The sequence below is a fragment of the Pogoniulus pusillus genome, chromosome 4, assembly GCF_015220805.1.
Source record: "Pogoniulus pusillus isolate bPogPus1 chromosome 4, bPogPus1.pri, whole genome shotgun sequence".
NCBI classification, from domain to species: domain Eukaryota; kingdom Metazoa; phylum Chordata; class Aves; order Piciformes; family Lybiidae; genus Pogoniulus; species Pogoniulus pusillus.
In genome coordinates, this window is record NC_087267.1 from 45807784 (window position 1) to 45831608 (window position 23825).

General features: G+C 47.9%; 1 protein-coding gene across 7 annotated transcripts in view; it reads left to right on the forward strand.

Moving 5' to 3' along the window:
- Window positions 1–23825, forward strand: part of EXOC4 (exocyst complex component 4) — a 500658-nt gene that overhangs the window by 69902 nt on the left and 406931 nt on the right. For all 7 annotated transcript variants that reach the window (XM_064142739.1, XM_064142740.1, XM_064142743.1 and 4 more), the window contains exons 6-7: window positions 8257–8500; window positions 18240–18417. In XM_064142739.1, coding sequence (XP_063998809.1) covers window positions 8257–8500; window positions 18240–18417 — 422 coding nt within the window. The remainder of the gene's footprint in view (window positions 1–8256; window positions 8501–18239; window positions 18418–23825) is intronic.

The window sequence follows — 23825 nt, forward strand, 5'->3', positions numbered from 1 at the left end:
CCCTTTCACAGGCTGTGATCTCGCTCTTCTTACCAAAATATTCTAGCTAGCTTCAGACTAGCACAGTAGCCTCCACTGGACTCCCTTCAGTAGAAATTCTCTCTTAAACTGGGCCCAGAACTGGACTCCAGCCTTGACTTCACTAGGGCAGAGTAGAGGGGAAGAAGAAACACCCTCCATCTGCTGGCCATGCTCTTCTTAAGGCATCACAGACCCTTGGCCTTCTTGGCCATGAGCACACATTGCTGGCTCGTGCTGTAATTTTTGTCCACTACATCTGCCAGTTACTTCTCCACAGAGCTGCTTTCCAGCAGGTACTCACCTGTACTGGTACAGGGAGTTACTATTCCCCAGGTGCAGGACTCTGCACTTGGCCTTGTTGAACTTGTGATGTTCCTCTGTGCCCAAGTCCTCTGCCTGCCCAGGTCTCACGGAATGGCAGCACAGCCTGGTGGGGTGTCAGCCACTCCTCCCAGGTTTGTTCCATTAGCAACTTGCCAGAGGTGCTTTCACTTCCACAGAACAAACATGCTGAGCTAATACAGAACAGATTATTTTTGTCCTACTCACCTCACCTGAGGATCTGACACCAGAGGGATGATTTTTTTCCTCTAGCATTTATACTGAAATATAAATGATCTCCTGACTGAAGCAGAGTTTTCCTGGCTTTGCATTTGCACAAATCCAACTGAAGACTTTATCAGAAGCTGGTGAGAATCCAGCAACGAGCCTGATTCTCTCACTGTCATTGAAGTGCTGCACAAAAAGCAGAACTTGTTATTAGAGTACATTTTTATGCCTGGAAAGAAGAATTCTGCTCTTGCAGCTTAAGAATTGTGTTTGCAGCTCCAGAACAAAGTAACTTTTTTGTATGTCTGTTTTTGCAGGACCATGATTTCTGTCACTATTCCTCACTAATACTTGGTGCTCTGATTTGATGCTAAACCTTTATGTGTGTGTTTGGGGAAGGAAAGGGAAAATAGACTCTGGGCTTCCCTGAAGGCTATGCTGGATGAGGCTTTAGAATCACAGGAGCAGGTTGGAAGAGACCTCCAAGATAATCCAGTCCACACTGCTTTGAGCAGTGTGGTCTAGTGGGAGGTTTCCCTGCTCATGGTGGGGAATTTGAACTAGATGATCTTTAAGGTCCCTTCCAACCCAAACCACTCTAGGATTCTGTGTTTTTCTGTGGGTCTCAGATCTGATTCTCTCTCTTTTTCTGCATGGTTTCAGTGAAAGGCAGCAGAGTACCATGGACTCTTTGGAGACTTGTTTCTCCTGCTTGTGTGTGTTAATATCGAATCATAGAATCAACCAGATTGGAAGAGATCTCCAGGATCATCCAGTCCAACCTAGCACCCAGCCCTAAACAATCAACTAAACTATGGCACTAAGTGCCTCATCCAGGCACAGAGACTCCACCTCCAGCCACAGAGACTCCACCACCTCCCTGGGCAGCCCATTCTAGTGTCAATCACTCTCTCTGCCAACAACTTCCTCCTAACATCCAGCCTACACCTCCTCTGGCACAACTTGAGACTGTGTCCCCTTGTTCTGTTGCTGCTTGCCTGGCAGAAGAGACCAACCCCACCTGGCTACAGCCTGCCTTGAGGTAGTTGTAGACAGCAATGAGGTCACCCCTGAGCCTCCTCTTCTCCAGGCTAAACAGTGCCTTTGGGTCTTCTCAGGGTGAAATGTTGTTGCAGTGGATTTGAAAGAGTGCCCATGACAACTGCAAATGCCTCTATTTTCAAAAGACTGATGTCAAATTAAAATGCCTCTGTTTTCTAAAGACTGACTTCCTTAAAACTCTAGATGGAACTGTCTGAACACTTTTAGAGACAGTTTGCCTTAAGGCTTTGAGGTTATTGATCTCTCAGACCCATTTTCTTCTGGCCTGGGTGGTGACACAGAGCAAAATCATGACTAAAATCTTTGAAAGACCCATTTTTAAATTAACTATCCATTTGTTGCTTACTCTCAGGGGTCAGAACAAGGATTCAGCACTAGGAATTAGCAAGTGATGTTTCTTCAAATCTTAAATTATGGCTTTGGGGCACTATGCATGTGCATCCTTTCCTCTGGAAGGATTGAAGGCAGAAAGGGTATGTTCAGAAAGGACATAAATCACAGGGAATAGTACATTAAATTTTATTAGTTGCCCTTAAAAGCACAAAGCTAATGAAATCTTCTGTAATGAGTAGCAGCAAAATTTGACCATTCCTGGGAATGAAAAACAAGACCCAAGAGTCTTTTCTTGAGCAGCTTTGCTTAAACGAGTTCTCAGCCTTGGCTTTTGTGGGCATCAGAGCAGAGCTGTTACAAATGCCTCTTGCAACAGGTTTCTTTCTTACTAAAGAGCAGAAGTGTACAAATGAGAGTGCCATGGATTGGAGCAGATCATCTTAGAGTCATAGAGTCAACCAGGTTGGAAGAGACTTCAAAGATGATCCAGGCCAACCTAGCACCCAGCCCTATCCAGTCAACCAGACCATGTCACTAAGTGCCTCATCCAGGCTTGGCTTCAACACCTCCAGGGATGGACACTCCACCACCTCCCTGGGCAGCCCATTCCAATGCCTGGAGGCAACAACTCCTCCTAACATCCAGACTAGACCTCCTCTGGCACAACTTGAGACTGTATCCCCTTGTTCTGTTGCTGCCTGTCTGGCTGAAGAGACCAACCCTACCTGGCTGCAACTGCCCTTCAGGTAGTTGTAGACAGCAATGAGGTCTGCCCTGAGCCTCCTCTGCTGCAGGCTGCACACCCCCAGCTCCCTCAGCCTCTCCTCACAGGGCTGTGCTCCAGGCCCCTCCCCAGCTTTGTTGCCCTTCTCTGGACATATTCCAGTATCTCAACATCTCTCTTGAATTGAGGAGCCCAGAACTGGACACAACACTCAAGGTGTGGCCTGACCAGGGCAGAATAACCTCTCTTGTCTTACTGGCCACACTGCTCCTGATGCAGGCCAGGATGCCATTGGCTCTCTTGGCCACCTGGGCACTGCTGCCTCATGTTCAGCTACTATGTACCAGTACCCCCAGGTTCCTTTCTGCCTGGCTGCTCTCAGCCACTCTGTCCCCAGCCTGGGGGTTGTTGTGGCCAAAGTTCAGAACCCTGCACTTGGCCTTGTTCAGTCTCATCCCACTGGCCTCTGCCCACCCATCCAGCCTGGCAAGTTCCCCCTGCAGGGCTCTCCTTCCTTCCAACAGCTCCACACCTGCTCCTAGCTTGGTGTCATCTGCAAACTGACTGATGCTGGTGGAAAAAATTTACTTCTTGGTATTGCTGAAGAAATTATGGAGTTCATTAGCATTTTCTACCTGTCTTATTTTAATATAGTGAAGCTGCTTTTAATTAAAATAGGATTCCTCTTTTTTTCTCTCCTTTTTTGTGATAAATCACAAAGGCAAAGAGGTTAATCTAATCAACTCTGCATACCAGACCCACAATTTAGAATCATTTGTAACAGTAATAGTTGCAAGCATCCATAGGATAATTTGGTTTTTCATGGCTTCTTCAGAAAGCAAATGCTTGTGGTGTGACTGATGAGCTCAACCCTTTAAAGGGACACCTATCAGGTAGAAGCAGTTGAGTGGTACAATCCAGGACTGTGTGTGACCATCTTGATACAAATGAATAGCAAAGTCATTGGTATTGCTGGGTTAAGAGTAACTGCAGATGGCTTCAATGCTGAGAGCTGATATGGTAGGGACTTTATCCTTCCTCCCTTGAGCACTACCTGCAGAATAGCAGGTGGGATCACAGTTTGAAAGGTGAATGCTTTTACAAGTCCCTGTCTGCTTTGATGTCTTTTTCCACAAGGTAGAAGACAGGAGGGGCTGATTCCTGGGCCATTTGTGGTCAAACAACCCCTTGATGACATTAAATGGCAGAAGAGATTGTTTGAAGTGGGGAAGACATAGGAAAAGAAGAACATCATCAGATGCCCAGGGTTGGAGTCTTGTCAGATCTTAGACATAAATGGGCCCCCAAAGCTACCCAGGATACCTGTTTAATAGGCAGAATGTGTAAGAAACATGGTCCCTACTGTTCTATCAAAAGACCACATCTAAGAAAGCTTCCATACCGGTGTGTTGCAACTAGATATTGAACCATTCACTCTGCTGTTGTTTGTAAGAGATGTAAATCGATGTCCTGATGATTTGAGGGGGTTCCAAATTGGTTTGCTCTTTTGAAAATGGAAGAGTGTTCATCTTCGTGTTCCTGGCAGAGTTCTCAGCAAGATTGCTGCCTTTAGTTGCCTTAAATGCTGTCCTCGCATTTGGATACAGCAGCATTTCCTCCCACTTGGGTTTTCATTGTCTGGTATTAAGCATAATTTACAGCCTGCTTACAAAGGGGCTGCAGCCTAATGACAGGGACCTCTCCTCTAAAAGGTCACTTAGGCAGCAAAAAATCTTTGCATTCAACCCAGAGGAACAAGATATTTGGAGGGGGGGGGGCGGTTTAAAACCAGTAAGTTAAAACCTTTTCTTGCTGTGGCATTTCCAGTGCTGTCTTTTCCACAGCCCCTGTTGCAGAGAGCTGGTGTTCTGTGGTTGTGCCTGGCATGCTGATGGGCTCAGAGGATAACAAGTAGCATTAACAAAGGAGGGAGGAGGTTTGTATGGTACACGGAGTGCTCTGCAGCCTCCTGGGTTGAAAGGTGTGTGAGGGATGAGAATAGCTGTTAACTTCTAAGTGGTGTTATTGCCTGTATGTGTTTGGAGCAGCTCTTGTACTAGTCCTGGTTGTGGTTTTTTTGGGGGGGGTTATTTTATTTGATGTAGTTCCAGATGTTTCTAAGTGTGTCCTGGTTTGAGCCAGAGCAGGACTAACTCAGCTCAGTGATTTGACTTCTCAGCTCAGGCTCTTCTCAGCAGCTGCACTTGCTGAAGTTCAGGGCGTGTTTGCACACAGTGGCTGCTTCTAGCAGTGACAGTGCTGATGGGAGAGTCACTGCCAAGGGCTGGGCTGCAGAAAGGCTCTTGCGTCAACTTGGCTCCTGTGCTTACCAACGATACTGCTACATTTGGTCTCCCATGTTGGGGTGCAGTAAGTCAGAGGTAGCACTGTTGGGTGGACAGACACCTCCTGAGTGGACAGGACAGATGACCCTAACCTGATCAAGAAGGTATTCCATCCCATGGATGTCATCTACAGGGTAGAGCTGAGGGATCATCAGGGTCAGGCCTCTTCTGCAGTAGCCACTGTCCAAGTATGACTCTATTCTGCCTTTGACCTCTATCCCTGTATTCCTGTATTTAGCCACTGAATCTGGTTCCCATCTGCTGCTGAGTAGAGTCTGGGACTTCCTAGTACTTGTGCCTGCCCTCAGTGGTGATGGTGTCATCACCACCATCAGGGCTTGGGTTTGCTGTTGGTTTGCATCTGTTTGTTTCTATTAAATTTATTATTGTTATTTTCACTAAAGCTGATTTAGTTCTTCTCCCAACCCACCAGTCTCTCACACTTACTCCCTTTCTTTTCCCCCTGGGAAGGCAGAGGGGCTCCTAGAGAGCCTCTGTCACTTGCACAGTGGCCAGTCTAGCCCTAACCCTTGGCAAAGTGGAATTATCGAATGAGTCAGGATTGGAAAGCACCAAAAGGATCATCTATTTCCAACTCCCCTGCCATGGACAGGGACACTCTACCCTAGATCAGGCTGGCCACAGCCTCATCCAGCCTGGCCAAGGTGTTTGGTTAAGTTAACCTCACAACTTGTCCAAATGTCATGTTTAAGCAGACTTTAATTGGGAAAAATAAGTATGAGAGGTAGGGGGAAAAAATGATATTGGTTACCTAAAACCTGATGTCATTTCCATGATGATGTGTGGTGACCATGGTCCCTGGTCACCAGTAACCAGGCAACGTTGCTGCTGCTGTAGGCAGGTTGAAATGCAAGAGTGTGTGTGGGTTTGGTTGGAGGTAGAGGTGCTGAGTCTGGGATTACACTGAGGGTAAGGAACAGTCTCTGCTGTGGAGGTTGGTGTAAGCTGAGATGGAAACGAGCGGTACCTGTTTATCGTGATGCTGGTGACAAAGTGGCACCATATGGGTTCCTCAGGATACTGTTTTCCTGATCTTGTGCTAAGTTAGTGGTGCTGATGCTCTTCTGTTCAGAGTGTCAGAGCTTTAGACAGCTACAGGGCTGCCTGCTAGTTGTGACATGCCATTTGTCATTTCTGCCATGTCATTTAAATCCTTCTGCTGGATCTTTTGACATGTATTTCAGGTTCTTGGCTAAGTTTTGATTTCAGAGAAAAATCTGTTCAGAAGTTGAAAGCACAGGAGTCATCTGTCATCCAACAGCCCTTATCAGAGTTCAGAACCAGTAAGATGAAGCAGATTCCTATGCCAGGCTATGGTATGGTGGATGGCACAGGTTCAGCTGTATCCGTTGGAGCCGTGTGTCCCTGTGCTGCTGCTCCGGCTGTTTCAAAGCCCTGTGACTGTAGTTCTTCCAAGCTGTTTTAGTTGAGTTGGCCTTAAAGACACACATATTTCCCATAAGTGTTTGAATCTATTTATTAAATGTTTCACCCAGTCTTGAGCAGAGACATGCTTTTGTTGTTGCTGGCTGTTATCTGCAAATTAAGAAGTGTTGCTTAATGAACATACTGAAATCCAGCATCCTACCTCTCGCTTTTCCTTTCCCTGTCGCTTAGCAACCAACTTGCTCCCTGTGCAATCCATTACTATCCACAATAAATCTCTAATTCTTCTCACTTTTCCTTTCTGGAAGCCTTGCTAGAAGATTTGAGTAACTTCATCAACCCCTTGACAGACATAATAAAGCAGAAAAGGATAACATCAAACAATATTCACTTTGACAGCATAAACTTTGCTGAATTCATCACAAGTCTGTTAAAGTTGAGACTCTTTGTAATAAAAATGGCTCTCTTGTAAAGAAGAAAGCAGGGAAAAACCTCTGGGTTAGAAATTTAGGGTTTTAAACTCCCTGAAACACAGTCAAGGGAGTTAGAGTGATATAATACTGTTGTGAGCGAAGACAGACTGGGACTGTGTCCAGTTCTGGGGCCCTCGATTCAAGAGATTAGAGATGTTGAGGTGCTGGAAGGTGTCCGGAGAAGGGCAGCAAGGCTGGTGAGGGGCCTGGAGCACAGCCCTGTGAGGAGAGGCTGAAGGAGGTGGGGGTGTGCAGCCTGCAGAAGAGGAGGCTCAGGGGTGACCTCCTTGCTGTCTACAACTACCTGAAGGGAGGCTGTGTCCAGGTGGGGTTGGTCTCTTCTGCCAGGCAAGCAGCAACAGAGCAAGGGGACACAGTCTCCAGTTGTGGCAGGGCAGGTCGAGGCTGGATGTTAGGAGGAAGTTGTGGGCAGAAGAGAGTGATTGGCATTGGAATGGGCTGCCCAGGGAGGTGGTGGAGTCACTGTGGCTGGAGGTGTTTAAGCAAAGCCTGGCTGAGGCACTTAGTGCCATGGTCTGGTTGATTGGACAGGTCTGGGTGCTAGGTTGGACTGAATGATCTTGCAGGTCTCCTCCATCCTGGTTGATTCTATGATTCTGTGAAATGCCTCCTCATTTATAATTCTTGATAGTACCTTATATGATCTATTGAGGGATCTGGCCAGGCTGCATCAACAAGTATAGGCCAGTGGGATGAGATTCAACAAGGTCAAGTGCCAGGTCCCACACTCAGGTCACAGCATCACCACAAATGATCTAGGCTTGGGGCAGAGTGACTGGAAAGCTGCACAGTAGAGAAAGACCTGGGGATGTTGGTTGACAGACAGCATTAAATGAGCCAGCATGTGCCCTAGTGGCCAAGAAGGCCACCAGCATCCTGGCTGAGGTCAGCAATAGTGTTGCCAGCAGGACCAGGGCACTACACCTTCAATCCTGGGTTAGTTTTGTCTCCCTTGCTCTAAAAAGGACTTTGAGGTGCTGGAGTGTGTCCAGAGAATGACAATGAAGATGATGAAGGGTCTAGAGAGTGAATCTTGTGAGGAGCAGCTGAGGCAAATGAGGCTGTTTAACTGGAGAAGCAGAGGCTGAAGGGAGACCACCCTGCTTGCTACAGCTCCCTGAAAGGAGGTTACAGCCAGAATCTTCTGGGTGTTCCTCTTTTCCTTGTTTGTTCTTTGGTTGCTCGTTTCCATCTTTCTGCTTTAGTTGCTCAAAGTGGTGACAGTTCCATGAAGACAGAAGTTTAGGCTTTTTCTACATGGTACTAAGGGTTGGGTTTAGTAATTTTAATCTTGAATTCTGCTTTTTACAATCTCTTGCAGTGCGAGAAACAAGCCTGCTGGAAATGAAGGAAGATACAGAGCTGGATCCAGAGGAGAACAGCAATGTCTTCATGGGCATACTCATCAAAGGGCTGGCCAAGCTGAAAAAGATCCCTGAGACTGTAAAAGCCATCCAGGATCGCCTGGAACAGGAGCTCAAGCAGATTGTTAAGAGGTCCACAACCCAGGTGGCAGACAATGGGTACCAGAGAGGAGAGAATCTTTCCCAGGAAAATCAACCTAGGTAAGGATATTTCAACTGCCAAATCTCAATTGCTGCATAAAGAAGTCTGGAAAAGGATGTTGTTGATGAGAATTGTAGAGTAGTTTGGGCTAGGAGGGATCTTAAAAACCATCTAGATCAAATCCCCACCTGCCATGTGCAGAGATATCCTCCACTAGACCAGGCTGCTCAAGGCCTCATCCAACCTAGCCTTGAACACCTCTAGGGAGGGAGCATCCACAGCCTCCCTGGGCAATCTATGCCAGTGTTTTACCACCCTCACTGTAAAGAATTTCTTTATAATCTCCAGTCTAAATCTCCCCTCTTCCAGCTTCAGTCCTTTCCCTCTTGTCCTTTCACTACAAGCCCTTTAAAAGGTCCTCCCCAGCTTTCTTGTAGTCCACTTCAGGTACTGGAAGATCACTATACAGTCTCCTCAGAGCTTTCTCTTCTCCAGCCTGAACAACCCCAGTTGTTGCAGCTTATCCCCAGAGGGGAAATGTTCCACTCCAGTGATCATCTTTGTGGTCTGCTGGACCCATCCCTGCAGTTCCATGTCCTTCTTGTGCTGAGGACAGCAGAACTGGAGGCAATGCTCCAGCTGGCATCTCAGAAGAGCAGAGTACAGGGGGAGAGCCACCTCACTTTGTCCTGCTGGTCACTTGACCAGCACTTGGCAGTGCTGAATGTGTTAGTTGCAATTTGAAGGCACAACAATGGTTCTGCATTAGCAGAGGTCTTAAGTGCTGAAATAGTCAGAAAGACTTTGTCTTGGGGCAAGGCCAATGTGCCCTGAGCACCCAAAAGCCTTGGGAATATCAGAGGTGAACCTGGTGCTTGGGGGACAGAGTTTAGTGTTGACTGTTCAGTACTGGATCCAAGGTTGGACTGGATGATCTCCAAGACCTGTTCCAGGGGGATGTGTTCTGTGATTCTGTGTTGGGAAAGGGAAGGCTTTATTGCTCTTCAATCAAAGATGTGGGAAAAGGAGATGGCTCCTTCTGTGCTTTGTGCTAGAAGAGGGTCTTTTGGTTAAACAGACGTTTAAAATGCAGATGGGAAGGTGGAGAGACCCTAGAACCAGCATTATTGAACTGGGAGGAGGTGCATTATGTTAACTACTTGTTTTTTCTCTTTTCTTTTCACTTCCCCTTTCTTTTTGAGCAGCTTTACAACAGATTGAATTGTAATGCTGTCTCAGATGGCTGCTGTGTGTGCTGTAAAGAGCACTTGGTGCCAAAACGACTACTTTCTTCTCCTGTTGCACTGATTCATGGCTTTACTCTGCTCCTGATGCCAAAGGAATTTTTAAGTTCCTACTTAATATGACTTGAAAGGGGAAAATTCCAGTTCAGTTATTGATTTCAAGTGTAGCAGAGTCCAATTAAGCTGCTGCAGGTGCAGAGATTTGAAATCCTGTATGGAACTAATTATGTCAGTAAATAAATGGCCAAGTTTCTAATTGGTTTGCAGCCCCATTTGTGTTGATAACACAGAACTGAGTTTCTGCTGTTCTTCAACAGAACATTGGAAGATGAATCTCCAGAAGTCCAATTTTTGTGGTTTCCAAAGCTCACTTTTGGGACCAGTCTTATTTAATATCTTTATCAGTGGTCTGCACAAGGAGATTGAGTGCACCCTTCTCAGTAAATCTGCAGATGACACTAAATTGAGTGGGAATGTTTACCTGTTAAGGGTAGGAAGGCTCTACAGAGGGACCTGGTAAGGCTGGATCAATGGGCTGGGGTCAGTGGAATGAGATTTAACAAGGCCAAGTGCTGTGCATATGCATACTTGTTCTGTAAACCAGTCTTGAGAGATGGTGTGACTACCTGGCTGTTCACTGAAGTGAGGAAGTTGGAGCAGATCATATCTTAAAATCATAGAACCATTAGGATTGCAAGAAAGACCTCCAAAGTTTAGTCCAACTATTCATAGAATCATAGAATCAAGCAGGTTGGAAGAGACCTCCAAGCTCATCCAGTCCAACCTAGCACCCAGCCCTGCCCAACCAACCAGACCATGGCACTAAGTTTCTAATCCAGTCTTTTCTTGAACACCTCCAGGGATGGTGACTCCACCACCTCCCTGGGCAGCTCATTCCAATGCCAATCACTCTCTCTGTGAAGAACTCCCTCAGCCTGTACTTCCCCCGGCACAACTCCAGACTGTCTCCCCTTGTTCTGTTGCTGCTTGCCTGGGAGAAAAGATTGACTCCACCTGGCTACAGCCTCCCTTCAGGTAGTTGTAGACAGCAATGAGGTCAGCCCTGAGCCTTCTCTTCTCCAGTGTAAATAACCCCAGCTCCCTCAGCCTCTCCTCACAGGGCTGTGCTCCAGGCCCCTCAACAGCTTCCTTGCCCTTCTGGACACCTTCCAGCACCTCAACATCTCTCTTGAATTGAGGGCCCAGAACTGGACACAGCACTCAAGGTGTGGCCTGGCCAGTGCTGAGTACAAGGGCAGAATAACCTCCCTTCTCCTACTAGCCACACTGTTCCTGATGCAGGCCAGGATGCCATTGGCTCTGCTGCCCACCTGAGCACACTGCTGCCTCATCTTCAGCTACTATCTACCAGCACCCCCAGGTCCCTTTCTGCCTGGCTGCTCTCCAGCCACTCTGTCCCCAGTTTCAAGAAAACTCTTTTAAGACTTCACATTTGAGTATAATGCAGCACCCAAAACTGCCTGACTACTCATAAGACTGTCAGCAACAAAGCTTGTGTCACCTCAGGACTGAGTTCAGCTTACAACTAGTCACTCTTGGGTACATCTTAGTCTCTGTCTCTGAGCTCAATGCCTGGAGTCAGCTACTGTGCCTTAAAGTTCTCTCTTCTGGCAAATAATATGTCTCTTCTTGAGTCTAACCTAGCTGCTGCTGAAGTGAGGTTTAAGAGAACTTGCTTTTCAGGTCTAGGAAGGTTCTCTAGAGGTTTTAGATACCCATGTTTGAAGCAGATTTGTGGAAAAGAACTTCAACCTAAGAATTGTTACTGTCCTAACCTTGACTACAGGCACATCACAGTATGCCTGTTGCCTTTAGGAGAGGTTCAGGCCACATGTTAGGAATGTAAGAGCAATGAAACATTGACATTTTCAGCCCAGGGCATTGGTGGAGTCATTTGTCTGTAGAGGTGTTTAAGCAGTGTTTGGACCTGGCACTCAGGAATATGCTTTAGCATTGACCCTTCAGTGCTGGGCCTAAGGCTGGACTAGATGATCTTTGAGGTCACTTCCAAGTGGATGCTTTCTGTGGTTCGTGTTTAGAAATGTGATCCTAGGCAGCCTGATCTGAGTAACCCTGCTTTAGCAGCAGGGGGGGATTGAAAGAGATGATCGCCTAGAGGTCGCTGCCAACCCGCTGTGGAGGACAAAGCATCCTAGAGGAGATTGTGTTGTGTTAGCTTGGGGTACTGCTCCTTGTGAATCTCTTCTGAATTATGCAAGGCTGACTTTATAGTGGCATTAATCTGGACATGTGCCTACTTAAGAGCCATATGTATGGGACAAAATTTTGTTAGGGATGCATTGAAGCTCTGATCCAGGAGGAGATGTTGTATTGACAATTTATCTGCTAAATCCTATTGATTGGATTCAATGCACATTTCCTTACATGTTCATGATACACTTCTGGCTTTTTACCTCATCTTGAGGCTTTAAAATAAACACAGACATTATTATATCCATACTAACACCGAGCAGGCAAAGAACATTACTGCTGCTGAAATGCATGAGTTGGCATTAGTGACCTCATTCAGGTGTCAGCAGTCACTCCACATCGCTTCATTCTCCATTATTGCCAGGACAATTGGAGATGCTTCCAGGTGCCTGTTGCTGTGTCTCAACAGATTTCCCTTATTTCTTGGGGAAGAGGTTAGAAGATCTCTTTGACAAATTGCCTGAGCCAGTCTCCTGTCATTCTCACTGTGTGTTCTCCTTTGAACATTCAGTGCTGCAGCCTCATTTGCATAAAATCTAGGCCATATTGTTTTATGCTGCTCTGTCTTGTTGGCTGACTGACACAGACTCAGTTCATGGCTCTTTTGGGTCCCCTTGTTTCAAAAATGACCTGACAGATTCAGGTTTGTAGAGGGAAGAAGGCTAAGATGAAAAGTGCTGGCTAATTTGAGAACAGGGAGAATCATAGAATCAGCCAGGCTGGAAGAGACCTCCAAGATCATCCAGGCCAACCTAGCACCCAGCCCTAGCCAATCAACCACACCATGGCACTAAGTGCCTCAGCCAGGCTTGGCTTCAACACCTCTAGACACAGTGACCACCACCTCCCTGGACAGCCCATTCCAATGTCAATCACTCTCTCTGCCAACAACTTCCTCCTGACATCCAGCCTAGACCTCCCCTGGCACAAGAATCATAGAATTGTTTTGGTTGGAAGAGACCTCCAAGATTGAGTTCAACCTAATGGCACTTTGGTCCATTAAACCATGTCCCAAAGTGCAATGCCCATATACATCTTGAGCATCTCCAGAGATGGTGACTTCACCACCTCCTTGGGCAGCCTGTTCCAATGTCTGACCACTCTTTCCAAAAAGAAATCTTTCCTAATATGGAATCCAAACCTCCCCTGGCACAATTTCAGGCCATTTCTTCTCCCTCATATAAAGTGACAGGATGAGAAGAGACCAATCCCCACTTCACTACAATCTCCTTTTATGTGGTTGTGGAAACTTACTATGTGTCAGGAATGTTTATCTGCTTGAGAGAGGCTCTACAAAGGGATTGCCTAGGGCATGCCATACAAGAAGGCATCCAGGCAGAGTTTGAAAGTCTCCAGAGAAGGAGATTCCACAACCTTTCTGGGCAGTCTGCTCTAGGGTTCTGTCACCTTTCTAGTGAAGTTTCTCACATTGTGGTGGAACTTCTGTGTTCCTTTTTGTGTCTGTTGCTCCTTGTCCTATCACAGGACACCACTGAAAAGAGACTGCTCCCTTCTTCTTGGCCCCTCAATTCCAGAGAGATATTGAGGTATTGGAACATGTCCAGAGAAGGATGATGAAGATGGTGAGGAGCCTGGTGAACTGCCTTATGAGGAGAGGCTGAGGGAGCTGGGGGTGTGCAGCCTGCAGCAGAGGAGGCTCAGGGCAGAGCTCATTGCTGCCTGCAGCTGCCTGCAGGGAGGCTGTAGCCAGGTGGGGTTGGGCTCTGCTGCCAGGCAACCAGCAACAGAACAAGGGGACACAGTCTGGAGTTGTGCTAGGGGAGGTCTAGGCTGGATGTTAGGAGGAAGTTGTTGGCAGAGAGAGTGATTGGCATTGGAATGGGCTGCCCAGGGAGGTGGTGGAGTCTCTGTGGCTGGAGGTGTTGAAGCCAAGCCTGGCTGAGGCACTTAGTGCCATGGTCTGGTTGATTGCCCAGGGCTGGGTGCTAGGTTGGACTGGATGAGTTTGGAGGTCTCTTCCAACCTGCTTGATTCTATGATTCTATATATGATGCTGTGAGGCAGCCCTGGGGCCGGCAGGGCAGCAGGGCAAGCCCCGGTGTGGGCACTCGCTGCTGGGTGGTTGCTGGGTCGTTGGCTGCGTTCAGGCCCGAGCAGGCAGGGTCGGGCCGCCGGTGGCGGGCAGGGTCGGGCCGCCGGTCGCAGGCAGGGTCGGGCAGTCGCAGGCAGGGTCGGGCTGCCGGTGGCGGGCAGGGTCGGGCCGCCGGTGGCCGGCAGGGTCGGGCTGCCGGTCGCGGGCAGGTCCCTGCTTCGGCGCGATGCAAAGCGGTGGCACAGAGGCGGGAAGGCAAACGGGTAGCGAGCAAACCACATCAGCAGCAGCAGCATCAGCCAAGCCGTTTGCAGGGGTTTGAGCCTTTCAGCCAGCGCCTCTGACCAACAGCAACAGGTAAAACCAGCCCTGGAACCAGTCCTGCTGCTCCGACAGAGGCCGATGCACAGGCCTGGGATCGCGGCCTGTGTTTGTCACAAACCAAAGCCAGCTGCCAGACAAGGCCACACGTGGGGTCCGTGAGGGGCTGAGAGGCACCAGAGCTCTTGTCTGCTTTCCCGTCTCTCCCAGCCGGGAAGAAGAAGCAGGAAGGGGGGGCAAGGTGGGTATTTGGGCAGCTGGAATCATAGAATGGTCATAAAATGGTCTGGGTTGGAAGTGATCCCTAAAGGTCATCTAGTCCAAGCCCCTCTGCAGTCAGCAGGGACATCCTCTTCTGTCAGGCTGGCCAGAGCCCTGACAAGCCTCACCTCGAATATCTCCAGGGGTGAGCCTTCACCCACCTCCCTGCTCAGCCCGTCCCAGTGTTTGCAGCAGAGGATGTTTCTAGCAGTAGAGGCATAACGACCTCTAAACCATCCCTATTGTGTTCTAGGCATGATTTGGACCTTCCACCACAGCCTCAATGCGGCTTAGGGTTCTTTTTTGACCAGACCATTAGCACTTTGATTGGAGATAACAGGGGGTGTGAAATGCCTATTGCATTTCTTCCTCTTCTGCCCATTCTCGCACCTCCTCTGCGGGAGAAGTGTGTGCCATTAGCGCTGCCCATGGCATCAGGAGGAGGTAAGGAATAGCTCTCCTAAGGCACTTCACCTGCTTGCTTTCTGGCACTGAGTTGCTGTAAGCAAGCTAGGGCCTGCTCTTACTCCTGTGAAGATGTATCACTGCCCTGCAGAAGCTTTAAGCAGCCAGATGTCATAAATAAAAGGCATAAACTCAACGTTCCTGCAAAGTCAGGCTTTTAATAGAGATACAGGAATCAAGCAGTGCACAGGCCTGGGTGTGCAGGGAGGCTCTGCTCTGCCCTAACGCACAGCCTTGGCTTTGAATCTTCTCAGTTTATATCCTGTTCTATTACATACTCATTACTAATTCCAAGGAAAGGTTGGATTTTCCTTGCCACTTCCAAGAATGGGAGGTGTTCAAAGAATGGGAGGTATCTCTTTTCCACATGGCCCCTCTGGTGGTCTTCAGTAACGAAGTAAGGGGTCTTCCTCAAGCGACCAGGGTTCTGCACTTTGGCCACAACAACCCCAAGCAAAGGAAAGTGCTTCTTGGCCCGTGCCCTAAATTTTGATGGAACCATTGTCCTGTTTGGAGTCTCCTGTGTCTTCTGGTCTTATTTTCCTAGTTTGAATTAACTCATCTACTGCCAGTTCCAGCTTGTCACTAGCTCATTGTCTTTGGCTTGAGCCTCAACTCATCCCATTTTAAATGGTGTTTTCTGGCTGTGTTGAGTAATCATACAATCATTCAACACTTGGGGTTGGAAGGGATTTTTAAAGGTCATATTGTCCAAATCCCCTGAATGTAGCTGCTCACCTGCAGTTCTTCAAACTGTGGGTCTATTTACTTCTCAATTCAGGACTTCCTATTAAAGCCATTGAGTGGCACCAACATGGTGTAGGATGAATCATTGAATGGTTTAGGTTGGAAGTGACATACAAAAATCATCCAGTTCTAACCCCCTGCCATAGGCAGGGACACCTCCCACTAGAACAGGTTGCTCAAGGCCTCATCCAACTTAGCCTTGAATGCCTTCAGGGAGGGAACATCCACAACCTCCCCAGGCAACCTGTGCCAGTGTCTCACCACCCTCACTGGAAAGAACTTCTTCATAGAATCATAGAAGCAGTCAGGGTTGGAAGAGACCACAAGGATCATCTAGTTCCAATCCCCCTGCCATGGGCAGGGACACCCTACCCTAGAGCAGGCTGCACACAGCCTCAGCCAGCCTGGCCTCAAACACCTCCAGCCATGGGGCCTCAACCACCTCCCTGGGCAACCCATTCCAGCCTCTCACCACTCTCATGCTCAACAGCTTCCTCCTCACCTTCACTCTCACTCTCCCCACCTCCACCTTTGCTCCATTCCCCCCAGTCCTGGCACTCCCTGACAGCTTCAGAAGTCCCTCCCCAGCTTTTTTGTAGGCCCCCTTCAGATCCTGGAAGGCCACAAGAAGGTCACCTGGGAGCCTCCTCTGCTCCAGCCTGCACAGCCTCAACTCTTTCAGTCTGTGCTCACAGCAGAGCTGCTGCAGCCAGTGTAGGGGCTGACTTAGATGGCTTATAAAATTGTAGAGTTGTTTCAGTTGAAAAAGACCTTTAAGATCATCAAGTTCAATTGTTCTCTAATTCTACCAAGTCTGGTGCTAAATCATGTCCCTCAGCACCACATCTCTGCATCTCACAAATGCCTTCAGGGTTGGGGACTCAACCATCTCCTTGGGGAGCCTGTTCCAACATTTGTGCAATTCCTCCAGGGAGAGCAGCTTCTTTTTGGACTGTTTGTAGCAAATTTCACTTCAGTCTAGACAGGTTGTCCTTGGTGTATTCCTTCAGCTTAACTGCTTGGAGGAGTCAGAGTGCTCTTGTTAATACTTCACAGTATCACAGTATTATTAGAATTGGAAGAGACCTCACAGATCATCAAGTCCAACCCTTTACCAGTACCTAAAGGACAAGTGTCAGGAAAATGGAGTTGTTGTCTTCTCAGTGGTGCCCAGTGACAGCACAAGGAGCAATGGACTCAAACTGGGATGCAGGAGATTCCACCTGAACATAAAGAAAAAATTCTCCACTTGGAAGGTTGCAGAGCTGTGGAACAGATTGCCCAGAGAGGTTAGGTAGTCTCCTCTGGAGGCATTAAAAACCCACATGGGCTTATTCCTGTGTGATTTACTCTGGGTGACCCTGCCATAGTGGAGTGCTTGGACTGGATAATCTTCAGAGATCCCATCCAACTCCTGCCATCCTGTGACTCTGTGAAGATCCTTTTTCACAGTATCTCTGCTCTGTCTCTTTAAATGCATTTGAACTGAATACCAAAGGTGTCTCTGATCTGTCAGAGCCAGTTTGAGATAAATTGCAATGAGCACCATGCTCTGCAAGCCCCATTCTGCTGTAATAGGAGCCAGTGATTGATATGTTTTTAATTCTTGTGTTGAGGTTTTGATTGCTGCCTCATTTTCTGAGTTGCATTTCCATGCTTTTTCTTTTCATAAAAATGAATTCAGTGAGGGAAATTCAGCTGTGTGCTTCATTCAGTACCTGGGAAATGCCAGACCTGTCAGCCTGACCTCAGTGCCAGGCAAAGGCATGGAACAGATCATCTTGAGTGCCATCACAAAACACCTACAGGGTGGCCAAGGGATCAGGCCCGGCCAGCATGGGTTGAGGAAGGACAGGTCCTGCCTGACCAACCTGATCTTCTTTTGTGATCAGGTTCCCTGCCTGGTGAGTGGGGCAGGCTGTGGATGGAGTCTACCTGGACTGCAGCAAGCTTTTGACACTGTCTGCCACAACAAGCTCCTGGCACAGCTGGCAGCTCCTGGCTTGGACAGATTCACTCTGTGCTGGAGGGCTGGGCCCAGAGAGTGGTGGTGAATGGTGCCACATGCAGTTGGCAGCTGGCACTAGTGGTGTTCCCTAAGGATCAGTACAGGGCCCAGTCCTGTTCAATATCTTTATTGATGATCTGAAGTGGGGGGTTGAGTCCAGCATCAGTAAGTTTGCAGATGATACCAAGCTAGGAGCAGCTGTGGATCTGTTGGAGGGTAGGAGAGCCCTGCAGAGTTTGTTCTTCAGAGATGTCTCAGTGGGGAGATGATGGACATAGTCTGCCATGATCCAAGAGAGCTCTCTCTTACCATCATTATTTATAGGGCCCAAGATAATTGACTTTTGAGTATTTGCCCAGCTTGGGCCACATCTAATGTTCAGACATTCTGGCTCTGATGTGCTGCAGTGATTGTATGCCTGTGGTGTCTTCTGGAAACTGAGTGGATGTCATCTTGATGGTTCACAGGTTACTGCTGGAACTCCTGGAGCTTCTCTTTGACAAGTTCAACGCCGTGGCTGCTGCGCACGCTGTTGTGCTTGGACACCTCCAGCAAACAGTGGCCTCTCCTTGCAGCCAGTATGATGGTGATATCAAGCTCTATGACATGGTTGACGTGTGGGTGAAGATCCAAGATGTCCTGCAGGTAAGAATCCTTCAGATGGGCACATCATCAGCTTGAACATGTTTTCATAACCATACCTATTGCACTCAGGAGACAGCTGTGCTGGAATCTGGCTTGATTTGGGAAGTGGTCACAATTCTAACAGATGTTAAACTCCACAGAGCTTCAATGTCAGCAACAAAAATGTTTTTTTGGATTAATCTGTACTGTGTATGGAAAGGTTGATTCCTTCTGCCTACCAAGTGATTCATCAGAAGCTTTCAAACAGTGGCATTTCTGTTCAGTGTTACCATGTCATGCCTGTCTCAAGAAGTGCCACAGCTCTCATCACTTGTCTTTTCCTGTCATTAAGGCTTGGTTACAGTCAGCTCAGACACTTGCTGCCAGCATATTTCCAGGGAACTGTTATTTGATTTTTATTCTTAACTGGGGAGTATTAAAGCTGCACTTAGCTTAGGCTTTATTCTAGTACCCAGCCTATCACCTTGCTATCTGAGAGTCTCACAAGTAGCAGAGCAATCTCCTATCACATATCTTTTTCCTCATTCTTGCTGTGCACTTTGCACATGCTCACTAAGATTTTTTTTTGTATCTATCTTTGTGGGTGGCATGGACAGAGGCACTGAGTGCACCCTCAGCAAGTTTGCAGACCACACCAGGCTGTGTGGTGCAGCAGACAGGCTGCAGGGCAGGGATGCCATCCAGAGGGACCTGGACAAGCTGCAGAGGTGGGCACAAGCCAACCTCCGGAGGTTCAACAAGACCAAGTGAAAGGTCCTGCAGCTGGGTCGAGGCAATATCAAGCACAAATCCAGGCTGGGCAGTGAGTGGCTGAAGAGCAGCCCTGAGGAGAGGCACTTGGGGGTGCTGCTGGATGAGAAGCTCAACAGGAGCCAGCAGTGTGCACTTGCAGCCCAGAAAGCCAAGCAGAGCCTGGGCTGCAGCAGCAGAAGTGTGGCCAGCAGTGCCAGGGAGGTGATTCCCCTCCTCTATTCTGCTCTGCTGAGACCCCAGCTGGAGTCCTGCATCCAGCTCTGGAGCCCCTGGGCCAAGAGGGCTGTGGAGATGCTGGAGAGTGTCCAGAGCAGGGCCAGGAGGATGCTCAGAGGCTGCAGCAGCTCTGCTGTGAGCACAGCCTGAAAGAGTTGGGGCTGTGCAGGCTGCAGCAGAGGAGGCTCCCAGGCGACCTTCTTGTGGATGTCCAGGATCTGCAGGGGGCCTCCAAAAAAGCTGTGGAGGGACTTTTGAGGTTGCCAGGGAGTGCCAGGACTGGGGGGAATGGAGCAAAGCTGGAAATGGGTAGGTTCAGAGTGGAGGTGAGGAGGAAGTTGTTGAGCAGGAGAGTGGTGAGAGGCTGGAATGGGTTGCCCAGGGAGGTGGTTGAAGCCCCATGGCTGGAGGTGTTTGAGGCCAGGCTGGCTGAGGCTGTGTGCAGCCTGCTCTAGGGTAGGGTGTCCCTGCCCATGGCAGGGAGGTTGGAAGTAGATAGTCTTTGTGCTCCCTTCCAACCATGCTGGGTTCTATGCTTCTGTTTATCATGGAATTGCCTTTATAGTACACAGATGTAGACTTCAGCCAATACTTGATTAAGCAGGTTAAAGAAGTGAGCCTGTCTTTATTTACATGAGGTGGCAGGATTTATGGTGGTCATTCTACCTCTGACCTGTTCATGAAAAAGGCTCTCTGCCTTCTCTTAACAGTTTTTCACTGTAGAACACAGGTTTACTTAGCTGTTGGTCTGAAGTCTTTGAGAGACAGCAGATGCACACGGTTACTTTGCTTACACAAATGCAGCTGTCTCTCTGCATGGTGTGACTTGAGATGCTGCTTGGGCATGGTAAATGTAAGGCACAGAGTTTTGATCTCCTCCATTGTCTCCTTACCCATGTATTTGTCTTTCTGGAAAAGTTAGTGTTTTTGTTAAAAGGTCTTGGTCAGTTTTCCTCACAATGTGAATTTTCACCTCCCTTCGGTATGGTTCTTGCAGAAGTTTGATTTGGAAAGTCATGGAGCTGAAGCTGTCTGACCATCACCTCCTTACATGAGGAGCAGCCTTGGCATGGTGTACCCCCAACCACTTTAGTGTCATCATGAGCTCTAAGAAAGTTTTAAGAGCTTTGAGTTCTGCAACTTCTGCTCCAGGAGGACAAAGCCTTGAGAGTGAGGTTCCTCCAGGATCTGAATGCCAGTGAAACAGAGTAACAAGGCTGGTAATTCCTCCTTATCAGAGGGTTTGTGAAGGGTTCCCTATGGGTGGAAGTGAGTTGTACTGGCTATTCCAGAACAACAGTGATGGTGAAACTTGTGTGAAGAATCAGAGTTGGAAGAGACCTTTAAAGGTCATCTAGTCCAACCCCTTTGCACTCAGCAGGGACTTACTCAACCAGAGCAGACTGCTCAGAGCCTCACACAACCCAGCCTCTAATGTTACCAGGAATGGAGCATCTACCACCTCTCTAGGCCAGTGTTTCACCACTCTCAGTATAAAACACAGAATCATAGAATCAACCAGGTTGGAAGAGAACTCCAAGCTCATCCAGTCCAACCTAGCACCCAGCCCTAGCCAGTCAACTAGACCATGGCACCGAGTGCCTCATCCAGTCTTTGATTTTACTCTTCCATTTTCATTTTACTCTTCCATTTACTCTTAAGTCCATCTCCATTAGTTTCAAACCATCAGCCCTTGTCCTGTCTCCATCTTATAAGCCTCCTTTAAGTGGTGCAGAGCTCATGGAGGTGTGCATACAGAAAGAGGGAAGGTTGTTTTGTGTCAGAGAACAACGTTTGCCCAAGCCTCTCTGGAATGTGTTCCAAGAAAAAGACAACAACCCACTTGTAGGAGTTTCTTTGCTGTTGGCCTGACAGCACAGGTGTCAGGGGGAGTCACAAAAGCTTCCAAAAGAGCTTTTACAATGCATAAAAGCAGCACTTTGAGATCCATAATCTCTTGCTGGTTTAGAGTAAGCGACGAGCGTTGACTGACGTAGGAAGAAGATGATCTTCCGTTTCTTTGTTCAAAATCTTGTGGGCTTTCTGTGCATCAGTTTCATTGGAGTGGATTAAATTTTAGCCTTTCTTTTTTTCACCTCTTTGGTGTGAGAAAAGCTTTCATCCCAGATTAAATTATTTCTGTCTTATTTTATTTTTCTGAGTAAGGATAATTTCCGGAGAGGAGATCTTTCATTTGTGACAGCAGGAGCAGAAAACTCAGTTTTAGAAGTATTCATTGAAATGTTCCTGCTGCTGGGGGAGGATGAAAACGTGGAGGAGCTGGGTTCATGGTAGGGTGCATGAAGGAAACGATGCAATGCCTTCAGATCACGATGAATGAAGTTTATTCATCGCACTGGAACGACATTGCATGGCTCTGCAGTTCACGTGGACAAGCTTTTCACATGTACATTGTGCAGCTCTGCATGTGAAATACATTACAGCAAGATTATCTCTTTATACTCCTGTACAAAAGTAACAATGTGTGCTTGTGGTGGGCTGGAAATTGTCCCTTGTGGGAAATGGGAGTTGTTTTCAGCAGCTTGTTTTTGTAGTCTTGGAGTCTTGAATGCTCTCTGCTAACTGCACCACAGGCTGTGGTGTGGGTTTAGATGGAGAGGGGACTGTCTTGACCAGTGTTTAGATACTGAGCATGCACATGAGATACTTTTGACCTCTGAGATTGGAAGAATAATATGGAAGAGGAAGACAGATCAACCATTTAGAGTTGAGCACCAGAGTGCTAGAAAACAAACAAGCAAATCAACAAAATGAATTTGTCAAAATGTTCAAGCAGCCTTGTTTAGGAAAACACAGTTTGAAACTATTTACTTGTACTGGGGCCAGCTTGGCCTCTGGTTGCCTTACCAACAGCAGAGATCTGCAAGTTGTTTAAATTTTCACTTGGCATTTTGTGCATGGAGCTAATTTAGCTCTTCAGTGTAGGAGTGGGTGAAATATCCTCCTGAACAGCATAATTAGTGTAGGACCAAGTAGTTGGCTGGAGAGACCTGTGAGCTGTGTTGCAGCAGCAATTAGGAACATACTGACACGAGAGTGGTGAGAGCCTGGAATGGGTTGCCCAAGGAGGTGGTTGAGGCCTTGTCCCTGGAGGCCAGGCTGGATGGGGCTCTGGCCAGGCTGCTCTAGGGTAGGGTGTCCCTGGCCGTGGCAGGGAGGTTGGAACTAGATGATCCTTGTGGTCCCTTCCAACCCTGACTGATTCTGTGATTCTGTGAAGTTGCTTCAGGACAATGCAGTAAAGGAATTCTGAGGTTTTGGGTTACAAATCAGTGTATGTGCTGTGGTGTTCCTTCTCAGTGTGAAAGGCACATGCTAGGGAAGAGGGCAAAAGATTTCAGGCTCAGCATAGCCTTTGTGTTGAGCTTTTCAGTCTAGGCCAAATCTCCTTAGCCCAGATAAGGGCTTTTTGTGCCATGTATTCACAGAGGGAAAGGATTTGGAAGTGGCACTGGGAGGTCATCTAAGTCCAATCCTCCTGCTAAAGCAGAGTCTCGCAGAGCAGTTGCCCAGGATTGTGATGCCCAGGTGGATTTGGAATCTGTCCAGGGAAGGAGGCTCCGCAGCCTCTGTGGGCAGCTGGCTCCAGGGCTCCAGTACCCTCATGGCAGAGAAGGTTTTCCTCCTGTTCAGAGGGAACCTCCTGTGTTTCAGATTGTGTGTGTTCCCCCTTGTCCTATCACTGGGCACCACTGAAAAGAGTCTGGCCCCGTCCTCTTGCCCTGCACCCTTTAGCTCTTGCTGAGCACTGAGAATCTCCCCTCTGCCTACACCTCTGCAGGCTAAACATCCTCGAGTCTGACAGCCTTTCCTCCTCACAGAGATGCTCCAGTCCCCTCAGAATCTTTGTGGCCTTCTTTGGACTCTTTCCAGGAGTTCCCTGTCTCTTGACACGAGAGCTCTGTCCTGTTGTATTAGTATTTGGGACTGACAGCTGGCAGACATGCTGTAGCAGTCACTCATGGTTGCTGTGATGGTTCTTCCTTGCTGTTATCTACAGCACAGAACCTTTAACAGTTTATTTACCTTTTTGGTACCATGATGACAAGAGGCATCTCTTCCTGCTAATACCAAGGATCATTCAGCTTCTTCAGAGATGTCATCTTCCTAGTGACAAGATGATCATCCTGCCAGCTTATTTTGTCTCAGAAGTACTGAAAACGTTTCCACGTGAGCTCAGTACCCTGTTACCAGCTTTGCCTGGTGCTATTTGCCTCCAGGGGAGAGATCTCCTTTTCTAGCACTGATATTTATAGTTGATATATCTCAGGGTTTAGTTGAGTGGTCCATATCTACTTTCTTGCTTTTACATAAGAGAGGGAGAAATCACATCTCTACTCTGAGACATGCATCATGTCTTTAGCAAGTTGTCTGGTGGTCTGTCTACCGAGAAGACACTGACAAGTACTACTTTCCTT